This window comes from Oryctolagus cuniculus, chromosome 9, assembly GCF_964237555.1.
Source record: "Oryctolagus cuniculus chromosome 9, mOryCun1.1, whole genome shotgun sequence".
Classification (NCBI taxonomy): Eukaryota; Metazoa; Chordata; class Mammalia; order Lagomorpha; family Leporidae; genus Oryctolagus; species Oryctolagus cuniculus.
In genome coordinates, this window is record NC_091440.1 from 32,713,321 (window position 1) to 32,735,859 (window position 22,539).

General features: G+C 41.5%; 1 protein-coding gene across 1 annotated transcript in view; it reads right to left on the bottom strand.

Moving 5' to 3' along the window:
* The window catches only part of NDFIP2 (Nedd4 family interacting protein 2), an 86,226-nt gene extending 69,117 nt beyond the window's left edge, over positions 1-17,109 (bottom strand). Inside the window, exon 1 of the mRNA XM_051850574.2 lies at positions 16,698-17,109. Coding sequence (XP_051706534.1) covers positions 16,698-17,018 — 321 coding nt within the window. The 5' untranslated portion in view covers positions 17,019-17,109. The remainder of the gene's footprint in view (positions 1-16,697) is intronic.
* Positions 17,110-22,539: the final 5,430 nt, after the last annotated feature.

Consider the following 22,539-nt stretch of genomic DNA (forward strand, 5'->3'; position numbering starts at 1 on the left):
AAGCATCCTGGTTGAATGGACTGAATGGGTACAATAACATGGGGAGTGGCTTTGCCACCAGGATGCCTGACCACAGGATGACCCCATGTTGTGCAAAGAATACAGCTGATGCCATGAGTCACCAGCACTGACCGTCTTTGAGTGCTACAGCCACAGGTTTGGGTGTAACCTCCACAGCACTCAACTACATGAACCAAAGTACTCACCTAATGGTATCATCACACAGAATACAATAATTTATCTATGTTTGCCAGGGGCCCAGGGCTGGGGACAAGAGAGCCCTTGTTTGACATATAATGGGGTATAGCAGCACTAAGTTCATTATATTAGCATAAGAAGATTCATTTTGGGTTCATCTTTCCAAGTAGAAAGCAGGTTTTAAGAAAAACCGGCTATAAGCATTTATTGTTCATTGGTTGCCTACAAAAATCACATTTGTTCTGTTATTCAAGTTTTCTACCTTTAAAAAAAGGAGAGAAAGAACAATATGATGGCAGACATAAGCCAATCCTATTAATAATTACACTGACTACAAATACTCCAATGAACACACAGAGGCTGTCTGTTAAGAGCAGGACTCACTTATAAAATAGCGATAAATGATACTTATAGATACAATGAAAGCAAACAGAAAAAGATGTCAGGCAAAAAAAATAAAATAAAATAAGATGGCTGGAACAGCTATATTAATATCAAATGATAGTCTTGAAGACAAGCAATACTATCAGAGATAAGAGTGGTACATTTCATAATAAGATATCCTCAAAATATACAATGCAAGAAATTAAAGGGAGATAATTCCACAATTTTATTAGATTTTAATACCTCTTGTTTAGCAATTAACAGAATAACACAAAAACAAAAATTAATAAAGCCATGGGGGCCAGCTACAATGTTTGTAAGTGAGGAGTCAAGATTTAAACTCAGTAAGCCAAAGCACAGAGATCATGGTATGGGCAGGGGAAGCAGAACATGTAAGAAAGCAAAGCATGGGGCTGGTGCTGTGACAAAGCGTGTAAAGCCGCCGCTTGCAGTGCCAGCATCCCATGTGGGCACCACTTTGAGTCCTGGCTGCTCCACTTGCCATCCAGCTCTCTGCTATGCCCTAGGAAGGCAGTAGAAGATGGCCCAAGTCCTTAGGCCCATGCACCCGCGTGGGAGACCTGGAAGAAGCTCCTGGCCCCTGGCTCCAGCCATTGCGGCCAATTGGGGAGTGAACCAGAGGATGGAGGACCTCTCTCTTTGCCTCTCCTCTGTCTGCATAACTCTTTCAAGTAAATAAATTAATAAATAAGGAAGGAAGAAAGGAAGGGAGGGAGGGAGGGAAAGAGAGAGTGAAAGAGAGAGAGAGAGAGAGAGAAGAGCAGAGCAGAGCAGAGCAGTTGAAAATGCATGTCTTAAAAATGTGGAATTAGGGGCCAGCGCTGTGGCATAGGGGATAAAGCCGCGGCCTGTAATGCCAGCATCCTATATGGGTGCCAGTTCAAGTCCTGGCTGCTCCACTTCCAATCCAGCTTTCTGCTATGGCTTGGGAAAGCAGTAGAAGATGGCCCAAATCCTTGGGCCCCTGCACCCACATGGGAGACCCGGAAGAAGCTCCTCACTCCTGGCTTCAGATCAGCGCAGCTCTGGCCATTACAGCCAATAGGGGAGTGAACCAGCAAATGGAAGACCTCTCTCTACCTCTCCTCCTCTCTGTGTAACTCTTTCAAGTAAAATAAATAAATCTTTCAAAAAAATGTGGAACTAATCAAACTGGCTAAATCAATCACAGGTCTGTTTTCTTCTGAGGAGAAAAATCTGGAGGACAAAGGATGATAAAAGAGACAACTAGTTTCATTATTTGTCTTTCAATATTCAAACTTTTTAAACTGTATATATGCACTATTTAATTTTTTAAAAATATGAGCACAAAAGAAAACTTGCCTACAAGCTGAATTTAGCTCAATAACAGATTACTGAGTTGTGAGTACTATAAAGCCAGTTGGATTAGTCAATGACCAAATTCTTTTTTTAAACTTTTAAAAATTTATATTTCATTTGAAAGCACAGAGAAAAAGAGAAACAGACAAAGAGAGATCTTCTGTCACTGGTTCACTCCCCAAATACCCACAACAGCCAAGGCTAGGCCAGACCAAAGCCAGAAGCCTAGATACTTGAGCCGTCATCTGCTGCCTACCAAGATGAGCATTAGATGGAAGCTGGATCAGAACTGGAATACCTGCGAGTCAAACCAAGCACTCAGATATGGGATGAAGGAGTCCCAACAAGAGACTTAACCATTGCGCCACACACCCACCCCAACAACCAGACTCTTATGCTTTTATATATATATATATATATATATATATATGCTCCTTATATCTAGCATCACTATGAATAAAATAACATTAAAATGAAAGTTGTTTCCTAGAATCTTTGATGTATTTTAACTCAGTTGATATGTTTATAAATAATAAGCTTTGCTGCCTAACCTGGAACAGAATCTCCCTCAGTTCTACAAAAAGACTGAAGAGGGGCCAGCATTGTGGTGCAGTGGGTTAATCTATAATGCAAGTTATGGACATTTGCTTCCCATACTAGAGTGCCCAGTATCAAGCCCTGCCTCCACTTAGGATGTAGCTTCTTGCTAAATGTGCATCCTGGGAGGTAGCAGATACGATGGCTCAAGTACATGGCTTCTTGATACCCATATGGGAGACCTAAACTAAGATCTAAGCACCTGGCTTTGGTCTGGCCCACTCCTAGCTGTTGCAACCATTTGGGGGGAATCAATCAGCAAAAGACAGACCTCCCCATTTCCGTCATTCTACCTTTCAAATAAGTAAATATAAGCAAATAAGTAAACTTTGTTAAAGCCCATGGAAAATGGAATTAAAAGATAACTTATGAGGCTGGCACTGTGACATAGCAGGTAACCTTGGGCATCGGCATCCATATGGGTGCCAGTTCAAGTTCCAGCTGCTCCACTTCCAATCCAGCTCCCTGCTAATGTGCCTGGGAAAGCAGAGGAAGATGGCCCAAGTGCTTGCGCTCTTCCCACCAAGGTGGGAGACCTGGAAGAAACTCCTGCCTTCTGGCTTTGGATCAGCCCAGCTCCAGCTATTGTGGCCCTTTGGGGAGTGAACTAGCAAATGGAAGACCTTTCTCTGTCTCTCCTTGTTTGTCTATAACTCCGCCTCTCAAATAAATAAATAAATAATCTTAAAAAAAAAAAAAAAAGAGGCTGAAGAAAATGATCTAAGAATCCTCTACTTCCGGGGCCAGCACTATGGCACAATAGGCTAAAGCGTCAGCATCCCACAAGGGCGCCAGTTCTAGTCCTGGCTGCTCCTCTTCCGATCCAGCTCTGCTATGGCCTGGGAAAGCAGTAGAAGATGGCCCAAGTTTTTGGGCCCCTGCACCCATGTGGGAGACCTGGAAGAAGCTCCTGGCTCCTGGCTTCAGGTCAGCGCAGCTCTAGCCATTGCGGCCATCTGGGGAGTGAACCAGTGGATGGAAGACATCTCTGTCTCTACCTCTCTCTGTAATTCTGCCTTTCAAGTAAATAAATTAATTAAAAAAAAAAATAAAAACACTCATAAAAATCACACCAACATAATATTTTAAAAAATCCTCTATTTCCTTAACATCTAGAAACACTTTTTTATCCTTCCCATGAACAGACCAAATAACTTAACTGTATTACTAATCTGCAAATGCAAATGCAAATTGTCTGAAGACAATTTACACAAAAATAAATCTGAACCACTATATTTCATTCATCTAAACAGATTCATCAATACTATTCTAAAAGCAAAGTGCATACACTAATCAGGGACAACAAGAATATCAACATGAGGCCAGCACTGTGGTGCAGTGGGTAAAGCCACCGCCTGCAATGCCAGCATCCCATGTGGATGCCAGTTCCAGTCCCAGCTACTCCTCTTGCAAACCAGTTCTCTGCTATGGCCTGGGAAAGCAGAAGATGGCCCAAGTCACTGGGCCCCTGCACCCAAGTGGGAGACCCAGAAGAAGTTCCTGGCTCCTGACTTTGGATTGGCACAGTTCAAACTGCTGCAGCCATCTAGGGAGTAAACCAGTGGATGAAAGACCTCTCTTTCTCCCTCACTCTCTGCCTCTACCTCTCTGTAACTCTGCCTTTCGAATAAATAAATAAATCTTTAAAAAATATATATCAACAATGTATCAGCAATGTAACATATTACTTTTATAGCACAGATATCATTTTATAAATATATCATTATCCCCATGCATACAACTGGAAATGAGGACCAAAAGGTCCTCATTTAGTACTTCAATTATTTCCCACTGAGTTTACAATCTTGTAGGAAAATATACACCATGAAATAAGGGTTATGACAAGGACAATCAAGTACAGTATTAAAAGAACACAGAGAACTGGAAAGTGAGGAGTGTGAGGCCAGTGCTGTGGCATAGCAGGTAAAGCCATCGCCTGCAGTTCTGGCATCCCATATGGGCAATGGTTTGAGACCCGGCTGCTACAACTTCCACTCCACCTCCCTGCTAATGGCCTGAGAAAAGCAGCGGAAGATGACCCAGGTGTTTAGGCCCCTGCCACCACATGGGAGACTTCCACAGAAGAAGCTACTGGCTTTAGTCTGTCCCAAACCTAGCTGTTATCTCTCTCTTCTTTCTCTCTCCCCCTCCCTTTTTGCCTCTCTCCCTCTCTCTCTCCTCTCTTTCTTTAACTCTACCTTTCAAATAATCAATCTTTAAAAAAAAAAAATGTGGGAAATGGGAATGAAGAGGCAAGTGAAGATGGGAGCTTTTCTAAAGAAAGTAAAATATAAACATAGATATGACTAAAAGAGCATAAATTAGTCCCAGAGGAAAAAAGGAGAAGATAAAAAGGGACTAATATGTTCAAAAGACCAGAAAGCAAGAGAGAGCAGGGTTTGGGGTGGTGGCTAGAAAGTGGCGTGTGCAAGAGCAATAGTATTTCCTTTCAAAACAAGTGTGCCATGCAGTAATGTAAGCAGGGAAGCGGTAAGTAGGGGCTCAGGTTGTTCTCTACAAGTTACAAACAAAAACCTAAAAGGTCTCAAGCATTATTTCAAGATCCTTCCCTTTTTGGAAAAATCAAACAAATTGTCATCTCAGATAAATTGAAGTGTTCCTGAGACAAGAACAAATATTCTAAAGTGGCTTCACTATCAGATTTTTTTCAGTGCAACATGTAACAGACTACATGTCTTAATGCCCCAAAAATTAGTAAAGAGGGCAACACCATCACATTAAAAGGTTTTTTGACATAATGAATCCAGTTTATTTTCCTTACTTTAAAAGCTTCTGACCAAACAGCTCAACATCTTTATATAATCGTTTAGGTAATTCTGGAGAAACTTCACAGACAAAATAAACCACAGCACATTCCTGAACCTTTAAAATATTAAATTGTTCATGTTAAAACACATCTTAAAAGTAAGCAAGTTGAAACCTTGAAATAATCTGATAGGTAAACCTTAAACTACTACAGCATTTCCCAACTTGCACTTGGCATGTCTTTAACAAGATTTTACTCACACCTTAATTCCAATTTCTTCTGAAAGAAACTATAACCACATAGCCTGAAAACAGATATTAGATGACTTACAATTACATGGTAAGTAGGCTAGACTTACTTAAAACAATACTGTCAGTAAACCTACATTTAATAAAAGCAGAATGTATTCCACAGTTATTAAACTCAAATCAGAACTACAAATACTTCTATAGAGTATATATAAAATTCTAAACTAAGATATTATTGATACACACGCAATTAGACAACGTTTTAGAATGCAGGTCAGATATTAAGAATGAAAAGAGTTACTAAATAATCAATTAAAAAAAAAACAGATGAAGAAAATCAAAGCCATGTCCCTAACTCATATTCAATGAAGGTATACCAAGCACGGCCACTGCCTTTATGGCTTCATAGGTTTCCTTACTCAACAACCCTAGGACACACCATTCAGAGAGGGAACAGGGAGAGAGAAACTAGACAATATATGTTATGCTGGAAGAAAATGCCAAAAAAAAAAAAACAAAAAAACAACATCACTATCACCTTAGCACAAATCTCAGCAGCAACAGTAAACATAATAAACACATAAACACGTATTAAAAACATAATAATAAACACATATTAAAAATAAGAATAATGGGCCAATATTGGTCTTGCACTGCTACCATTTATTTATTTATTTATTTATTTTGAAAGAGTTACAGAGACAGAGGAAGAGACAAACAGATCTTCCACCCACTCATTTACTCCCCAGATGACCATCACAGCCAGGGCTGATGCAGGCCATAGCCAGGAGCCAGGAATTTCATCCAGGTCTCCCACATGGGCACAGGGGCCAAACGCTTGGGCCATCTTCCACTGCTTGTCCCAGACTATTAGCAAGGAGCTAGATCAGAGGAGGAGCAACCAAGACATGAACCTGTGCCCACGTGGGATGCCAGCATCACACACAGTGGCTTTACCCAATATGCCACAATGCCAGCCCCTAACATTCATTTATTCATTCTTATCAAATACTTACTGAGGGCCTACCATATGCCAGATAAGGAAGTATACAACAGGAAACAAAAACAAAAACAAAACCAAAAGAAGCCCTCTCATAAAGTTTACATTCAGAGGGAAGAAAGGAGGTAGGAAACAAATAAGCAAAATGTTTAAATATTAGACCGTTATAAGTATTACAGATAAAAATTGAAACAGAGAATGCAGATAGGGAGTACCGTGAAGACAGCACAGTGATTTTAAGTAGAGTGGTCAAGAACGGCCTCGATGAGGTGACAGTTCAAACAGAATGAAGGTTCTGTTAGACTTGAGAAGCTTGTCTTTACCATTGTCACAACTGTACTTGGGACCTGGTAGTTCCAAATAGCTGTAATGGAGAACGCATGGTTTCAAAAGCCTAAAATATTTACCATCTTTACAGGAAACATTAACCCCTGATCTACATCATCACCACTACCATAATCACCATTGCCACAATGAGACTGCTTTCAGGGCCATATTCACAGGCGTGTAACTTCCCTCCTGCCTCAGGAGGGCCCCAACCTTGGGTTCCAGGGTCACTGTCTTGAAATTCTTTTTTTTTTTTTTTTTTAAGGGAAAGGGTTTATTGGGGAAAACCAGCTGGCTGGAGGGAAGGGACGAAGAAGGAAAAAGAGAGAGGAGAGTATAAGAGAGAGAGAGGCAGAGAGGAGAGGAGCTAGCGAGGAGAGAAGAGAGAAAGCAGAGAGAAAAGAGAAGGAGAGGAAAGCAGATGAGATGAGAGGAGGAAAGGTGAGCAGACGACAGGAGCCAAGATACGAAATTCTTATTTTTATTTTTTAATCTGAACTGTGTAAGTGAACTCCAATAAGAGTGACAGAACATGTGCCAGTGGCCTAGAACCTCAGCTCACAAGCAGCCTGACTCCCCAGGAAGGGCTGTCAGTAGGCTCAACATCCCCATCCTCATACCATGAGTATGAGCAAGGCAAGTTAAGTGGCCATCCCCATTCCAGACTAGCATCACCATGGCAAACCAGGAGCCTCTAGCTCATTACCTGGTTAATTCAGGTATTGAGTATGTCTTGCTGTGGAGACTGAATCCCTTGGGGGATATCTTTCTTCAGTGAATTGGAACAGTAGGCCTATAGGAAGGGAGTCTGACTTCACCACAGGCTAGAGTATCCTTGGGGGGGGGGGGGATTGGGACTTGTGCTTTCATGAAACAAAAACTATAACCTGAAGTTATGAGACTTTCAGTCGTCTATCAAATTTAGCATATAATGTATTTCTACTTAATCCATTTCAATTATTAAGCCATCTCCCTTACTTTGCTACAGCTACATGGCTTTCTGTTCCTTTTTTTTTTTTTTTTTTTGAGATTTATTTATTTATTTGAAATGCAGAGTTACAGAGAGGGAAAGGCAAGATCTTCCATCCACTGGTTCACTCTCCAAATGGCCACAATGACTTGGGATGGGGTAAAGCCAATGCCAGGAGCCAGCCGCTACCTCTGGGTCTCCCATGTGGGTCCAAGGACCCTGGCACTTGAGTCATCTTCCACTGCTTTCCCAGTTATTTTCCAGCATTAACAGAGAGCTGGATTGGAAGTGGAGCAGCTGGGACCTGAACCAGCATCCATATGAGATATATGGGATGCCTGCATTGCAGGTGGTGGCTTAACCTGCTGCACCACAGAGCCAGCCTCTTCCTTTCCATTCCTTAAGACAAAAATTTCATTTCTATCACAATTATCATACCTGCAATATTTGTCATCTAAAACTAGAACTTCACATTTTAGTCAAATCTCAATCTAAATATCACACCTTCAGAGTGGGTAGTTTCCTACTGAAGGATCAAATTGACTGGTGTGGAGTATCATCTCCAAAGATGGCCACCATCAATTGCTTCCCTCCATTTATGTGCAAGCCACTTCTCCCAATAAGAGATGGAGTTTATTCCCTTTTCCTTGCTTTGACCTGAGCCGGTATTGTGGCATAGTAGGTTAAGGCCCCACCTGCAGTGCTGGCATCCCAGATGGATGCTGGTTCATGTCCTGGCTGCTCTTCTTCCTATCCAGCTCTCTGCTTACGGCCTAGGAAAGCAGTGGAAGGTAACCCAAGTCCTCTGGCCCTAGCATCCACAGGAGAGGCCTGGAAGAAGCCCAGCACCAGCTGTTGCAGCCATTTGTGAGTGAACCAGCAGATGGAAGACCTTTCTCTGTCTCTCCCTCTCTCTGTAACTCTACCTCTTAAATAAATAAAATCTTTTTAAAAAATTAGAAAATTTGTTGTTAAAAACACCTGCTTTGATCAATAAGATGCAGTGGAAACAACATTCTGAACATGCAAGCCTAGTCCTTTAAAACAAATGACAGCTGGTTCTTCTCTATGATGTAAAAATCAAGTTCACATTAAGACAAAACATGGGGGCTGGCACTGTGCTGCAGCAGGTTAACGCCCTGGCCTGAAGCACCGGCATCCCGTATGGGCAAAGGTTGGAGACCTGGCTGCTCCATTTCCAATCCAGCTCTCCTCTATGGCCTGGGAAAGCTGTGATGGCCCAAGTCCTTGGGCCCCTGCACCCATGTCGGTGACCCAGAAGAAGCTCCTGGCTCCTGGCTTTGGATCGGCAAAGTTCCAGCCATTGCAGCCAATTGGGGAGTGAACCATCGGATGGAAGACCCTCCCCCTCTGCCTCTCCTCTCTCTCTGTAACTCTGACTTTCAAATAAATAAATGAATCTTTAAAAAAAAGAGAGAGAGAGAGAGAGAGAGAAAACATAGAGGAGAACAGAAAAGCTCCAATCAACAGTCTCAGCTAAGCTCCTAGACATTGGAAATTCCAACCAACCAGCCTACAAAAATGCCAGCAGTCCTAGCTAACCACACAGAGAACTATCCTGATGATCACAGTCAACTCAGAGAGTCTTGAAAGAGAATAAAATTATTGTGTTCAGAGTAGTTTTTTATATAATATAAAACTAAAACACCGAAGTCTAAATACCAGCTTCATCACAGTTGGGCCTATTATTTAACTTCATCATTCATTTTTCTCATTTGCAACAGAATGATAACATTATCTATTTCAGAGTGTTCTAAGGATTAAATGTGCTAACACATGTAAAGTATTTAGCAGTCCTCAGCACATTCCTGACACAATACAGGCAATATTGTTCTACTACTATTTAATTATTGATAAAATGTATTATTTATTCCATATACCTACTTTATTTTCTTCAAAGCACCTATTATTACCTAAAATTATGATTACTTATGTGCCTCCCCCTCCACCAAACTATGAACTGTGAGAACAAACTGACTGTCCTCCTCACCATCACCTGAAATTGTATTTGGCAGGTAGAGGTACTTGATAAGTTATTATAATATTGAGCAGATGAGTTATAGAAACTTTGTATCATAGTTAATCTAGAATGATATCTAAATACTGCTCAGTTGGGGTCGGCACTGTGGCATAGCTGGCTCATGTCCCAGCTGCTGCACTTCCAATCCAGCTCCCTGCTAACATGCCTGGGAAAGCAGCAGAGGATGGCTCAAACCCCTGGGCCCCTGCACCCACGGGGGAGACCCAGAAGAATCTCCTGGCTCCTGGCTTTGGATTGGCTGGCTCAGCTCCAGCCGTTGCAGCCAACTGGGGAGTGAACCAGTAGAAAGAAGACCTCTTTCTGTAACTCTGACTTTCAAATAAATAAATAAATCTTAAAAACACATAAATTCATAAACTATCCATAGTACACTATTTTTATAATTCTAATGCATTTACTTGTTACGGCATATATATTACACCATCTATAGATCAAGTAATGATGGATCATGCTTAAGTGAAGGGCAAGATTTAACACTGTTCAAGTGTGCTGAAGTAGTTTTTACTTATTTTCATAATTTTTAATGAATTCCACTCAACCAAATCAGTGACAGATTTACAGTTAATACATGTGCACAAAAATAACCAGAGAACTAGGATCCCTCTAAAAGTAATTAGCCCAGCAAAATACATTAACATAATACAAGTATTCAAACTATATACAACTTAGTATACAACAGATTTGGTTTCAATTTCTACAAATGCAGTGTTTTTAAGTTTAAAATCCTATTTTAGGTGCCGGCATTGTGGCACAGTGGGTTAAAGCCCTGGGCATGAAGCACTGGCATCCCATTTAGGTGCTGGTTTGAGTCCCAGTTCCAATCCAGCTCCCTAAAGCAGCAGAAGATGGCCTGAGTCTCTGAGCCCTGGCACCCACGTGGGAGACCCAGAAGAAGCTGCTGGCTCCAGGCTTCAGATCAGCTCAGCTAGAGCCGTTGTGGTCAATCAGGGAGTAAACAAGCAGATGGAAGACCTCTCTCTTCCTCTGGCTCATTCTCTCTCTCTGTAACTCTTTCAAATAAATAAACCTTAAATCTTTAAAAAAAAAAAAAAAATTCATCCCATTGGCCACATAAGATTTGTACATTTGGGGCCAGCATTGTGGCACAGCAGATAAAGCCACTGCCTGCAAGACTGGCATCCCATATGGGCTAGTTAGTGTTCTGGCTGCTCTGCTTCTGATCCAGCTCCCTACTAATGGCATGGGAAAAGCAGTGGAAGATGGTCCAAGTGTCTAGATCCCTGCCACCCACATGGGAGATCCAGATGAAGCTCCTGGCTCCTGGCTCTGGCCTAACTCAGCTCTAGCTGTTGTAGCAATCAGGGGGAGTGAACCAATGATAGAAGAGCTTTTTGTTTCTCCCTCTATCTCTCTGTAACTCTTTCGAATTAAAAAAAAAAAAAAAAAAAAAAAACTTTAAAACCAATTTGTACATCTCACTAGATATCAATTTTAACTCAAAGAAAAAAACATCAACAAATATTAAACTCTAGTCTTATTAGACTAGTATGTGGTTTGCAGGAAAATACACTGATATTTACAACCTACTTTGTAAACATCAATAAATAAGATGAATTGCTAGATACAAAAACATAAACATAGCAAACTGCTAACTGTAGCCCCTACAATTTATACATGATATATGTGGGGGGGGGGGGATGAACTATATAAACTATACAGTTCTTCCTTTGAAAGTCACAATATCAAATGTTGAAGGGAATTCAGTAAGAGATTTCTTCAGTAGAAGGATTTTGAACAAAGAAATGAAAGTCAAATTTATATTCTATAAATGTGACTCATGTAATGCAAACAGTACAGTCAAGAACAGTCAAATGAAGGAAGGAAGAACTACGCAGACTATCACAATATGGCATGCCATGGAAAGAATCAACATTTTAAGTGTCAAGTAAGTATATCAAGAGTTCACAAAGAGAAATCTGGGGTAAGAGAAGTAGGGGCCAGCATTCTGATGCAGATGAAGCTCCTGTTTTCGAAGCTAACATCCCATATTGGAGGGTTACTTTGATTCCCAGTTGCTTAGCTCCCCATCCAGCTTCCTGCTAATGCACCTGGGAAGGCAGCAGAAGCTGACCTAAGTACTTGGGCCCCTAACACCCATGTGAGAGACCAAGATGGAATTCCTGGATCCTAGATTCAGCCTGGTCTAGACTTAGCTGTTGTAGACATCTAGAGTGAACCAGCAGATGAAAGATCTCTCTCTCTCTTGCTCTAACTCTCTCATCCCCCTCCCTCACTTCCATCACTTTGCCTTTCAAATAAATAAATAAATCTTTAAAGTTAAAAGAGAGGGTAAGGCCGGCGCCGCGGCTCACTAGGCTAATCCTCCGCCTTGCAGCGCCAGCACACCGGGTTCTAGTCCCGGTCGGGGCGCCGGATTCTGTCCCGGTTGCCCCTCTTCCAGGCTAGCTCTCTGCTGTGGCCAAGGAATGCAGTGGAGGATGGCCCAAATGCTTGGGCCCTGCACCCCATGGGAGACCAGGAGAAGTACCTGGCTCCTGCCATCGGATCAGTGCGGTACGCCGGCTGCAGTGCGCCAGCCACGGCAGCCATTGGAGGGTGAACCAACGGCAAAGGAAGACCTTTCTCTCTGTCTCTCTCTCACTGTCCACTCTGCCTGTCAAAAAAAAAAAAAAAAAGAGAGAGAGAGAGGTTAAAAAAAGTTTCTTGGTATCAGGAATAAAGAAGGAGTTTCAAGGAGAAATGTCCAGTGTCAATATAATCAAGAAATCAAGCAGGAACTAAAAGGTACCTATTAGATTATGTAATAACGTAATCTGATTTATATAAAAGAGGTATGGTAGGAAAACAAACCAAATAAAGTATATAAGTAAATTCAAAGGAAATAAACAAGTGAGATCAATGGAATCAAGCCGGCGAAGAAAAGATGATAACCAGTATAAGGTAAAAGACCGCAGTACTCAATGAAAAAATGAAAGGAAATGACTACTCTGAAAAACCACCATACATGAGGATACTTGTTTGTGGAAAATATAATCAAAAGATAAGCTTCTTTTTGTGCAAAAATATATTGCATTTTTGGTAAAATTTTTGATGACCCCCTAATCTGAAACACATTCTCTTAGGTGAGGCAGTTTGCTTTGCAGCTGAATGTGCTTGAAAATGCTTGCTGAGTGTGCCGAATACAAAGCTTGCCATTTCCTGATACTAAGCTGTTTCTTGCAGTAAGTAACATAAGCAACAAAGATTAAGGCAACCACCACATGTAAGCTCCCTCCCAAGGAGAAGTGAACTCATTTGTTTGTTGCTTGCTACAGTATTTGCTGCCTGTTTGAAAAAAAAGGGAAGTCGCACTGCATCCTTGACTCCTGAGTTCCTCAGATGTGACATAAACCCATTACAAATGTCCATCTGCACATTCACCACACTGGTGGGACTTGGTAGCAAGAAAAAGCTACACAGATATGCTGATGTTCAGGCTGCTTGCTGTGCCGTGAGTAATGTCAACTGTCTGTGACCTGCGAGTCCCCTGTTTTCTGCCAGCAAACATGAAACATTAACAAACTTACTAGTTTACAAACTAAGTTCTTATGTATCAGTCTCTTTATGTTTTACATTTTACATTATTTAACTCTCACAATAATCCCAGTGAGCTAGGTACCAATATGGAAAATCAGACTTTAACAAACCAAGCCAATGTCTCACAAATGTGCAAACACGACAACCTAAACATAAGCCCAAATACTTTTCAAGCCTATTTTTAATCATTAATAGTCAAGCCTCCTTTCCCAAAAAACTCTCTCTCCAGATAAGTGCCAAGTACTCACATCTTTGGTGTATGAAAAATAATGCAAAATTGTGGACTTCAAATTATGTTCCACAGAAAACTAGCATTTCAGAAATGTTAATATAATCTTAAAATGAAAAAAAAAAAAAAAAAAAAAAAACCTTTTGCCAAAGATCAGGGAGAACTGGGGTAAACAAATCCAAATCGATGTCTTTACTGGGCAGTTTCTCTTTGTTTTAATATGTTAATATGTTATAAATCCTCCCAGAACACCTATTATCAGCATTCTGGAATACAGTTTGGTAAACTACTGCTATAAGCAACACCGCCAATTTATCTTTATACTGAATACCTTTTAAATCCTAGTAGTCAGCGTGGTGCAGGTACATAAGTAATCCTTTTAAAAAAAGAACATCAAAGTTAGAATGTGGTGTAACAGCTGCAGGCCACATCTGACTACTTTACAGTTTGGCAACATTGCTCTGTTCCTACCAAGCATAAAATTCCCATAACACAATGAAACTCCACATCATACCTGGCTTTTTTCTTAAATTAGAAGAGTAACAATCAAGACTTTCTGTAGCTCCCCATTGTTATCCACTGCTTTACTTAACAAGATCCAGACCCTTTTAACAATGGAAAGGAAGAATGATGGAAAGGAAGAATGGAGGACAGGAAAACAGTTTCCACATACAGGTTTCCAGCTTGTCCACTGGTTAATGGCAGTAAGTCATTCTGATGGTTTTGGGTATCCCTGCTAACTTTCCAAAATGGAGAGTTTAATTTTTACTGTTTACATAAGTAATCAATTAACATGCTACATCATTTCGCCTCTAAATATACTTGCCTATCTCCTACAGAGTCACCAAATAAAGTTGTTTATTGCTCCAGTTATTAATCATTCCAGAGTCTTTAAAAAAAAGTTAAGGGAGCCACAAAATATTTGTGTTCATCATATGAGGCACAGATGGGATTAAGCTCCAGCTAAAAAGTCTACTGGAAACTTCAATTCACCTGCTTCTTTGGCATATATGTAAACATGGATATAAATCATTCTCAACAAAACTAGTAAGAATGTTCATAGCCAAAAATCACTGAAATGCACAGGAACAGAAATTGAAGTCCAAATTTAAACTGTGCTCAGATTCTATACCCTCTGCCTTAGAAGGAAAACAAGGTGCTATCCTACCTAAGGTGAGCAGTACTTTAGAACTGATTTTTGCCCTCTGCTCTCAAGGAACACATCCACCTATCCAAAGTCTACAAAGGACACTGCTTCCATTTGAAAAAAAGGAGCAATAAAATATGACATTATCCATTCATTTTTAAAGGATTTAGAGGAAAACAAAAGTATCCTAAAACTGAGAGAATAAATTTTAATATTTTGGTAACAGGAACTTTGAAAAACAGTCTAACTAGTCATAACTTTCAACAGCAAATGTGATGACACTTGTATAATAAATTCTTTTTAAGGCACAACTACATCAGTTAAAAATATTTTAAGGAGTAACTTGTGTTTATGAGAACATGGTTGACTACAAGAAGCAAAAGCAACCAAAGAGAAAGAATTTAAGTCAGCTTATACCATGAAGGAAAACAAACAGGAACAAGAAAGATAAGAAAAATAAAACAAGTCTCACTGATAGTGTTATTCAAGACTTATCTTCTGCATTTTATTTTTGCTAACATTTACAAAAATAAGAATACCTTTAAAAAAAAACAATCAAACCACCAAAAGTAAATATATTGACAACTTTAAAAATGCCTTCCACACTGGCAGCAAAAATATTTTCTAGGTTGTTCAGAAAATACTTATAAATTTTCAAAGCATTCACAACATGGATGGTTTGGCGGTTCTTCAAAATGTAATCCACATGTCAAGGGAGGCATCACATGCTTTCATCTTAGAAAAGTGCAAAATTACATACACTGAGATTTCAACATCCTTATTTGTCAAAACGTACTTATTAAATGGAAACCCTTAGTACACAATAAATCGTCACAGGCAAGAAAGACTTTAAAGGTGAAATCTGAGACAGCACATCTACATTTGTAAAAGGTGATAAACTAAAAACTACACCATCAGCAGGTCATACTGTTTTTCCCCTCTCCCTCAGTAAACAGGTTTAACCAAATTACCATCTGAAAGTTTGTAGAATACTAGGCTACACAGCTTCAAAAGAATAAATTATTTTCGAGTCCACGTTTAAGTAAGGTTTACAACAGATATCTCCAAACGCCACCAGAATTAAAACGCACAGGGAAAAAATGTTTTTTAATTGACACTGAAAATATACAACACATTTCATACACTGTAACACAGTTAAGATGGAAAATCTTGTGTTAATTAAAAAGGAATTTTTCAAACAAGAATTTTTTTCTAATAAAACTTCCTCTGTTTCCTCTCCCCGTTCAAAGGCGGTGGGCACGGGAAAAAAAAAAAAAAAAAAAAAAAAAAAAAAAAAAACAAAAACGTACACTTTTCAAACTAACATAATGGAAAAAGGACAAAACGACAAGGTTAACGAGAGCAGGCACAAGATCAGCACTACAGCTACCCTCAACAATGCCACAATTCCTAACCCACGTTTTCGCCAGCTCCACATCCCACCCTACACAGTGCTCACACCTCTTCCCACCACCCCATTAGTGACGACGACGCCTCCCTGGCAGGTACGCGAACGGAGCCCCGCGTCCAGGACACAATCGGCCGGAATGTGTCCGGAGTCAAGCAGCCCGAAAATAAAGAAAGGGTTAGGAGAGAATTAACACACACAAGCTCTAGGATGTGGGTGTGCGGGAGGGTGTCTTACAGGCGGGTACACGGTGCGGCTGAGGGGCTAGCAGGAGAGTTGGGACCGAAGAAATGGGTCTCGAGGGAGACAGGAAAGGTGGGGGGAGCAAGCTCAGAGCTTGGAGGTACGCAGCTCGGGCCAGAGGAGCCAAAAAATAATCATCAAAATTGGCCAGCACGTCCCCTCCGGGAATAACCTGAGACGGGAGGCAGCCCCAGGGCCCCGGGAGGCCGGGAACTCACCACCTGGTAGCGGCCAGTCGCCAGCTGGTGATGATCCATCCCGCCCGGCTCGGGGTCCGGCTTCGGAGCCGGAAGGTCCCCTCCGCGTTCAGCTCCCTCGGCCGCCCCCGTCGACGACGTTGTCGCCGCAGCGCCCCTTCCGCCTCTGCTTCGGCCGCTGCGGTAGCCCGGCAGGGCCGCTTCACTTCCTGTCGCTCCCACAGCAGCCGCAGAGACCTCCGCGTCGCTCGCGGATCGCCGGAGGAGCTCCGGGGAGCAGCGCGCGCTACTGAGCATGCTCGGAACGGTCGCGCATGCTCGCTGCGTCCTCCGGCGTCCCATCCGCGCGGCGAGTGGGAGGGTGTCGCTGGGTGGGAGGAGATGGAAAAAGTCAGGCTAGTCCGGGGGAGCTGTCTCGGTTGTCAGCTTGCCGGGAGTGGGCGGTGGCAAAAGGAGCAGAAGAAGAAGAAGAAAAAAAAATCACCCTTCGTGATTGGTCTTTTCAGCGTGCACAGGTTTCGCGCAGGGATGAGCCAGTGTGCAGTCACGCCACAGAGAGATGTCGGAGAGAGAGGGGACGCGTTCTTAGAACACCTGAGAGGGCAGGTCGCCCTCTTACCTAACACTTTCCATTATTACCCGGCCTAGGACATCGCCAGGAGATCCGTTTCTAGGGCATTACTAAAATGCTCATTCAAAATCATTAGTGAGTTAAGAGATTTTTTTTTCTCAAAGACTGTTAGAGCAGTTTTAGATTTCTCAGCGAGATCCCATATGCCCCTCCACCCCACTCCCCCGCATGCACATTATTATGCACATTATGGTGAACCTACATGGACACATCCTTATCACCCAAAGGCCGTGGTTTATGTTAGGAGTATAGATTCTAGCGATTTGGACCAATGTGTAATGACAGCTATCCAGCGTTATACTACATACAGAGTATTTCCACTACCCAACAAAATCCTCTGTGAGAGAGTGGGGGTTGGGGCAGAATGGGTTAAGCCTGGCTTGGGATGTCCACCTTCCATTTCACAGTGCCTATTCGAGTTTTGGAACTTCTGTTGGGCCCCTGCCACTCGCGTGGGAGACTGGAATGGAGTTCTTGGCTCCCGGCTTCAGCCAGGCCCAGCTCTGGTTGAGGAGCCATTTGAGAAATGAACTAGAAGGTGAAAGATCCTCTCTCTCCCTTTAAAATAGTTTAAAATGATAAACTTTTTTTAACCCTGTGTGAGGAGTTGTTTAGCCTAGCAGTTAAGATGCCTACATCCCACATGGAAGTATCTGGGTTCAATTACCTGCTCCAGCTCCTGACTGCACCTTCAAGTCACCAATGCAGCTGTGGGAGGCAGCAGTGATGACTCAAGTAATTGGGATTCCTGCCACCCACATGGGAAACCTGGTTCCTGGGTTCATTCTGAGCCAGCCCCAGCCATTGAGGGCACAGTACATCAGAGCTCTCCATCCCCTTGTCTCTGCCTCTTCAATAAATATTTTTTAAAAAATCCTGTGTGAGATAATTTAAAGAATTTAAATCTTTTTTTTTTTTTCCTCCTTCTTGTCAGTAAGACATTTAAGAATCCAGCAGGCTCCTCAGTGTTTGTTTACAAGGAAAGAGGCCTCTCAGGTTCTGGGTAACTGGAAGGATAGAAGAACATTATGAAATGAGGTAGGGCTATATTTTGATAATAGTCAAACCAATAATTCCAAAGGTTTACTAGTAAGGAATCACTTTGTTTGAAGCACTGTAATACTCCGAGTGTCTAGCTAGCCACACATGACCTACTGTGTGTGTCTCAGGCAGAGCACAAAGTGAGTTTCTTTAGCAAGTACAAGAATATGACAGAGCAGGGAAGAGTCCCTTTTAACCCAAAGACCTGCTTTCTAAAATCTGCAAAGTATGATCCCACATGATCTGGCCCAGATATCTTTTTTAAGATAGTTGAGCTCTTTTTTCCCTAAATGATCTTACAAAGGAGCCCCCTGAAGGGAGGAAGGGGGAGGACTTGGAGTCCTACCCACTGTACTTCCCTCATGAGTGTCCAGAGGAGATTCCCAGAGTGAGTAAGGACACTGGGTTAGCTGGTTAAAATAGCAAGATTTAATAAAGATAGAAATTTCTTGAGAGATCATCAATTTAAAAATATAAGCCTTTCTGATAGAGCTTTTCAAAGCATTTTTCAGCTCTTCCTATTTTTGTCATCTTGATACATCAAGTAGTAAGAGCATTACTAACAATAAGAAGCAATGATATAATCATACTTAAATGTCCTGAAACTTGCTTTCTTGTGACCTAACCTCTTTTAAATTCCATGACAACAAACATATGCCATTTTATAAATTTTATTAGTATAAGCACTTACCCTCACAATTTCATGCCAAATAGTATTGCCTCTCAATATCAAAACAACAGGCAGTATTAGCAAAATAAAATTATATTCCTATATCACTTATGCTCTGTAAGGTTCCACTAAAATCAAATTTTATATTTGCTTGTTTTTTCATTGACCATTCATGTATCCATTTGTTTCTCAAATAGACTGCTCCTTAGAAAAGAGACCATTTTTAATACCCAGCGCAGCACTGAGAACATAATGGTGGAAACCAGAGACCTGACCAAAAGCAGACACCCTGAATCCTGTTAGAGTAACAGATTCTTTCAATTATACCCTCCTCCCAAGTTCTGTGAATGTTTTGCTAACCTAGCATAGCAGGTTAAATAATTCTGCAAGAAGCGTATTTCCTGTGAGAAGAAGCATCAGAAAGGGGAAAGAGAAGCAGCTTACAAATATTGAGTCCTTAACTTAAGGACTACACGTATGTTATTTCATCCTCAGCTCTACTGCATGCTATAGACAGTGGCTGCTCCACGTCTCATCCAGCTCCTTGCTAATGAGCCTGGGAGAGCAGCAGCAGATGGCCCAACTGCTTTGGTCCTCTGCCACCTGCACAGGAGAGCAGGATGGAGTTTCTGGTTCCTGGCTTTGACCTGCACCAGTCCCAGGTGTTGTGGCCATATTGGCAGTGAACCAGTGGATGGAAGATCTCCCTCTGTCTCTCTCTCTCTCTCTCTCTCTGCTTTTCAAATAAAATAAATATATCTTTTAAAAAAAAAGAAAAGAAAGAAGGATTCTTCCTCCTCATCCCTAAAAAGGCTGTTCTGAGTGCCTTTTGCCTGTTTCACAACTAAGCCCATCTGACCTGTAGTGGGGCATCACAAGCAGAGGAACTGATTTGTTGATTTGTCCCAATAGGAGCAACTTACTTGTAATGAAATGGAAAAACAATAGTTTTTTTTAAACCATTTTGGAAGCCTTATGCAACATCTAATAATATTTTCCATCCTGATGTTCTGATGGTAAATCTAGTTCCCTAGTGAATTAGCTACCTCAAGTAGAATTTTAGAATGTTAGAGAACTTCACTAACGCCTCCTGTTCTGATCTAATCAATTTTCATCTCCAAAGACACGGTCACTCAAAATTCTGTTTCACTGCACTGCAGTAAACATGGAAATAAGCTGCCATACTCCCCTTCTCTTTTTTTTTTTTTTCTGTCTTTTAATAAAAATTTTTGTTTATTTGGGAGGCAAAGAGAGATCTTCCATCTGCTGGTTCATTTCCCAAATGGCTGTAACAGCTAGGGCTGTGCTAGACCAAAATGAGAGCCAAGAACTTAATCCCATGCCAGGGGCAGGGACCCAACCTCTTCAGCCATCACCTGCTGCCTCCCAGAGCATGCATTAGCAGGAAACTAAATCAGCAGCAGAGTTGGAACTCAAACCCAGGCACTCCAATGGGGGATGCAGACATTCCAAAAGGTGTCTTAACCACTGCATCAAATATCTGCATCCAGATTCCCTTTCAAGAAAGTGCGTTTTACGTGCTGCCTCAACAAATGGGGTTAGCCAATCATTTCCAGCTGTTAGCTTTGTCAGGGTTGCCTTCAGCTTTCAACCTGAAATGTTATTTCTAGAGTAGCACCTAGCCATTCATTGAATAAGGCAATGGTGCAAGACTCAAGCTGATTGTATTCAATACTAAACTCTCTTTGGGGCTGCCTTTGATTCAGAGCTCCCTTTGAACTGGTAGAGACATGGTCAGCTCTATACCATGTTATGACAGTTCCCCCTACTCAATCCTTTTTTCCTTTCACAGATGTCAACCCCCAATGAATCTTTTGCACTCATAACTTTATACCAGCATCTGTTTCCTGTAGACTGCAACCTAGAATCCTATAGAAGTACCCAGAATGTCAAGTGTAGGACAATGTTATTTTTATCAAGAGTGTGTTAAATGGCCATCTTGTCATTTTACATCGTTGATGTTCCATCTCCAGAACAACCTTCAGTGTTATCCATTGACAGCATTTTTTTCAGGTGGAGGCGATGTTTCTATAGCTTTGCCACTAAGAATGACTTTGGTGTTGTCTGTAGAGTGATGCCCTCAGGTCACAGATATGTCTTTGCCTGGGACATACCAAGCCTTAGAAACCACTCTCACTTTCCCAGAAACAGAGCCCTTCCCTCTAGAGGTGAACTAATTTCTCAGCATCTACCATTCTCTCTTTTTACTTATAGCCAGGTATGTTGAAGTTCATACACATACACCAGGATTCTTTGTTGAGATTCCCCCAGTTGAAAGAATAGTAGACATGCCACTGACTGCCAAGGGCTGCCTACACAGGTCTTAAGCACAGGTAGACAGATGCTCTAAATTTTCTTGGCTTTAGTGATGTTTAGCTTTTTTACAACTTCCTATATAACCAAGAACATATAATATAGAACTACTCTTCAGGGTAGATACAGCATTTAATGTTACTACTGATCTTGATAATTAATTACATTTTGGAGTGTTATAATTCCTGTATATTTAGAGAATGAGTGAAAAGAGGTAAAAATTACTTTCTCTATCTGAAGATTTCTGAATCTGCCTAATAAAAATTTATATGCTAGAGTGGGTATTTGGCCCAGTGATTAAGACACTCACATCCCATATCAGAGTATCAGAATTTGATGCCCAACTCCAGTTTGTGGCCCCAGCTTCCCAACATAGACCTAGGGAGGCAGCTGGTGGTAGTTCAAATGTTTGGGTTCCCACTTCCAACATGAGAGACCTACTCTGAGTTCCCACCTCCTGGCTTTTGCCTGGCCCTGTGGGCATTGATAGGATCTCTCTCTCTCTCTCTCTCTCTCTCTGCCTCTCTCTCTCCCTCTTCCTCTCTTTCTCTCCCTCTCCCTCTTTCCTTCTCCCTCTCTCCCTACCCCCCCTTTGACCCCCCCACTCAAATAAAAATTCACAAGCTATCATTTTCTGAACATCAAGTTGTATATTTTAAAGAAATGGTTGCTTTTCACTTCAGTAAATGGAAATAAGTAGTTATTGCTCCTAAGTTTTATCTTTATTACCATATATATGGATTTTTAAAGCTGTTTGTAGGTTGAACCTCAATTTAGCTTCACATAGTGTTCCTTATTTAACTGGTGCTGAGATTTCTGTCATCTGTTCATCTCTATAATTTTAGAGAGGAAACCTAAAGTGAGTGCTTTGATAATCGAGTATCTACTTCCTTTCGGTCTCCTTATTCTCTTCAAGTATCCTAGTAGAATTTGAAAAACAGAGGTAGGCATTTGGCAAAGTGCTTACAATGCCCTTGGGACACCTTTATGCCGTATCAGAGCACCTAATTGAAGTCCTAGCTTTGCTGCTGATTCCAGCTTCCTGCCAATATACACCATGAGAGGCAGCAAGTGATGGCTCAAGTATTTGGGCCCTGCCAACCACATGAGAAACCCAGATTTAGTTCTGAGCTCCTGACTTCAGCCTGGCCCAGCCCCAGCTGTTGCAGGCATTTGGGGAGTAAACC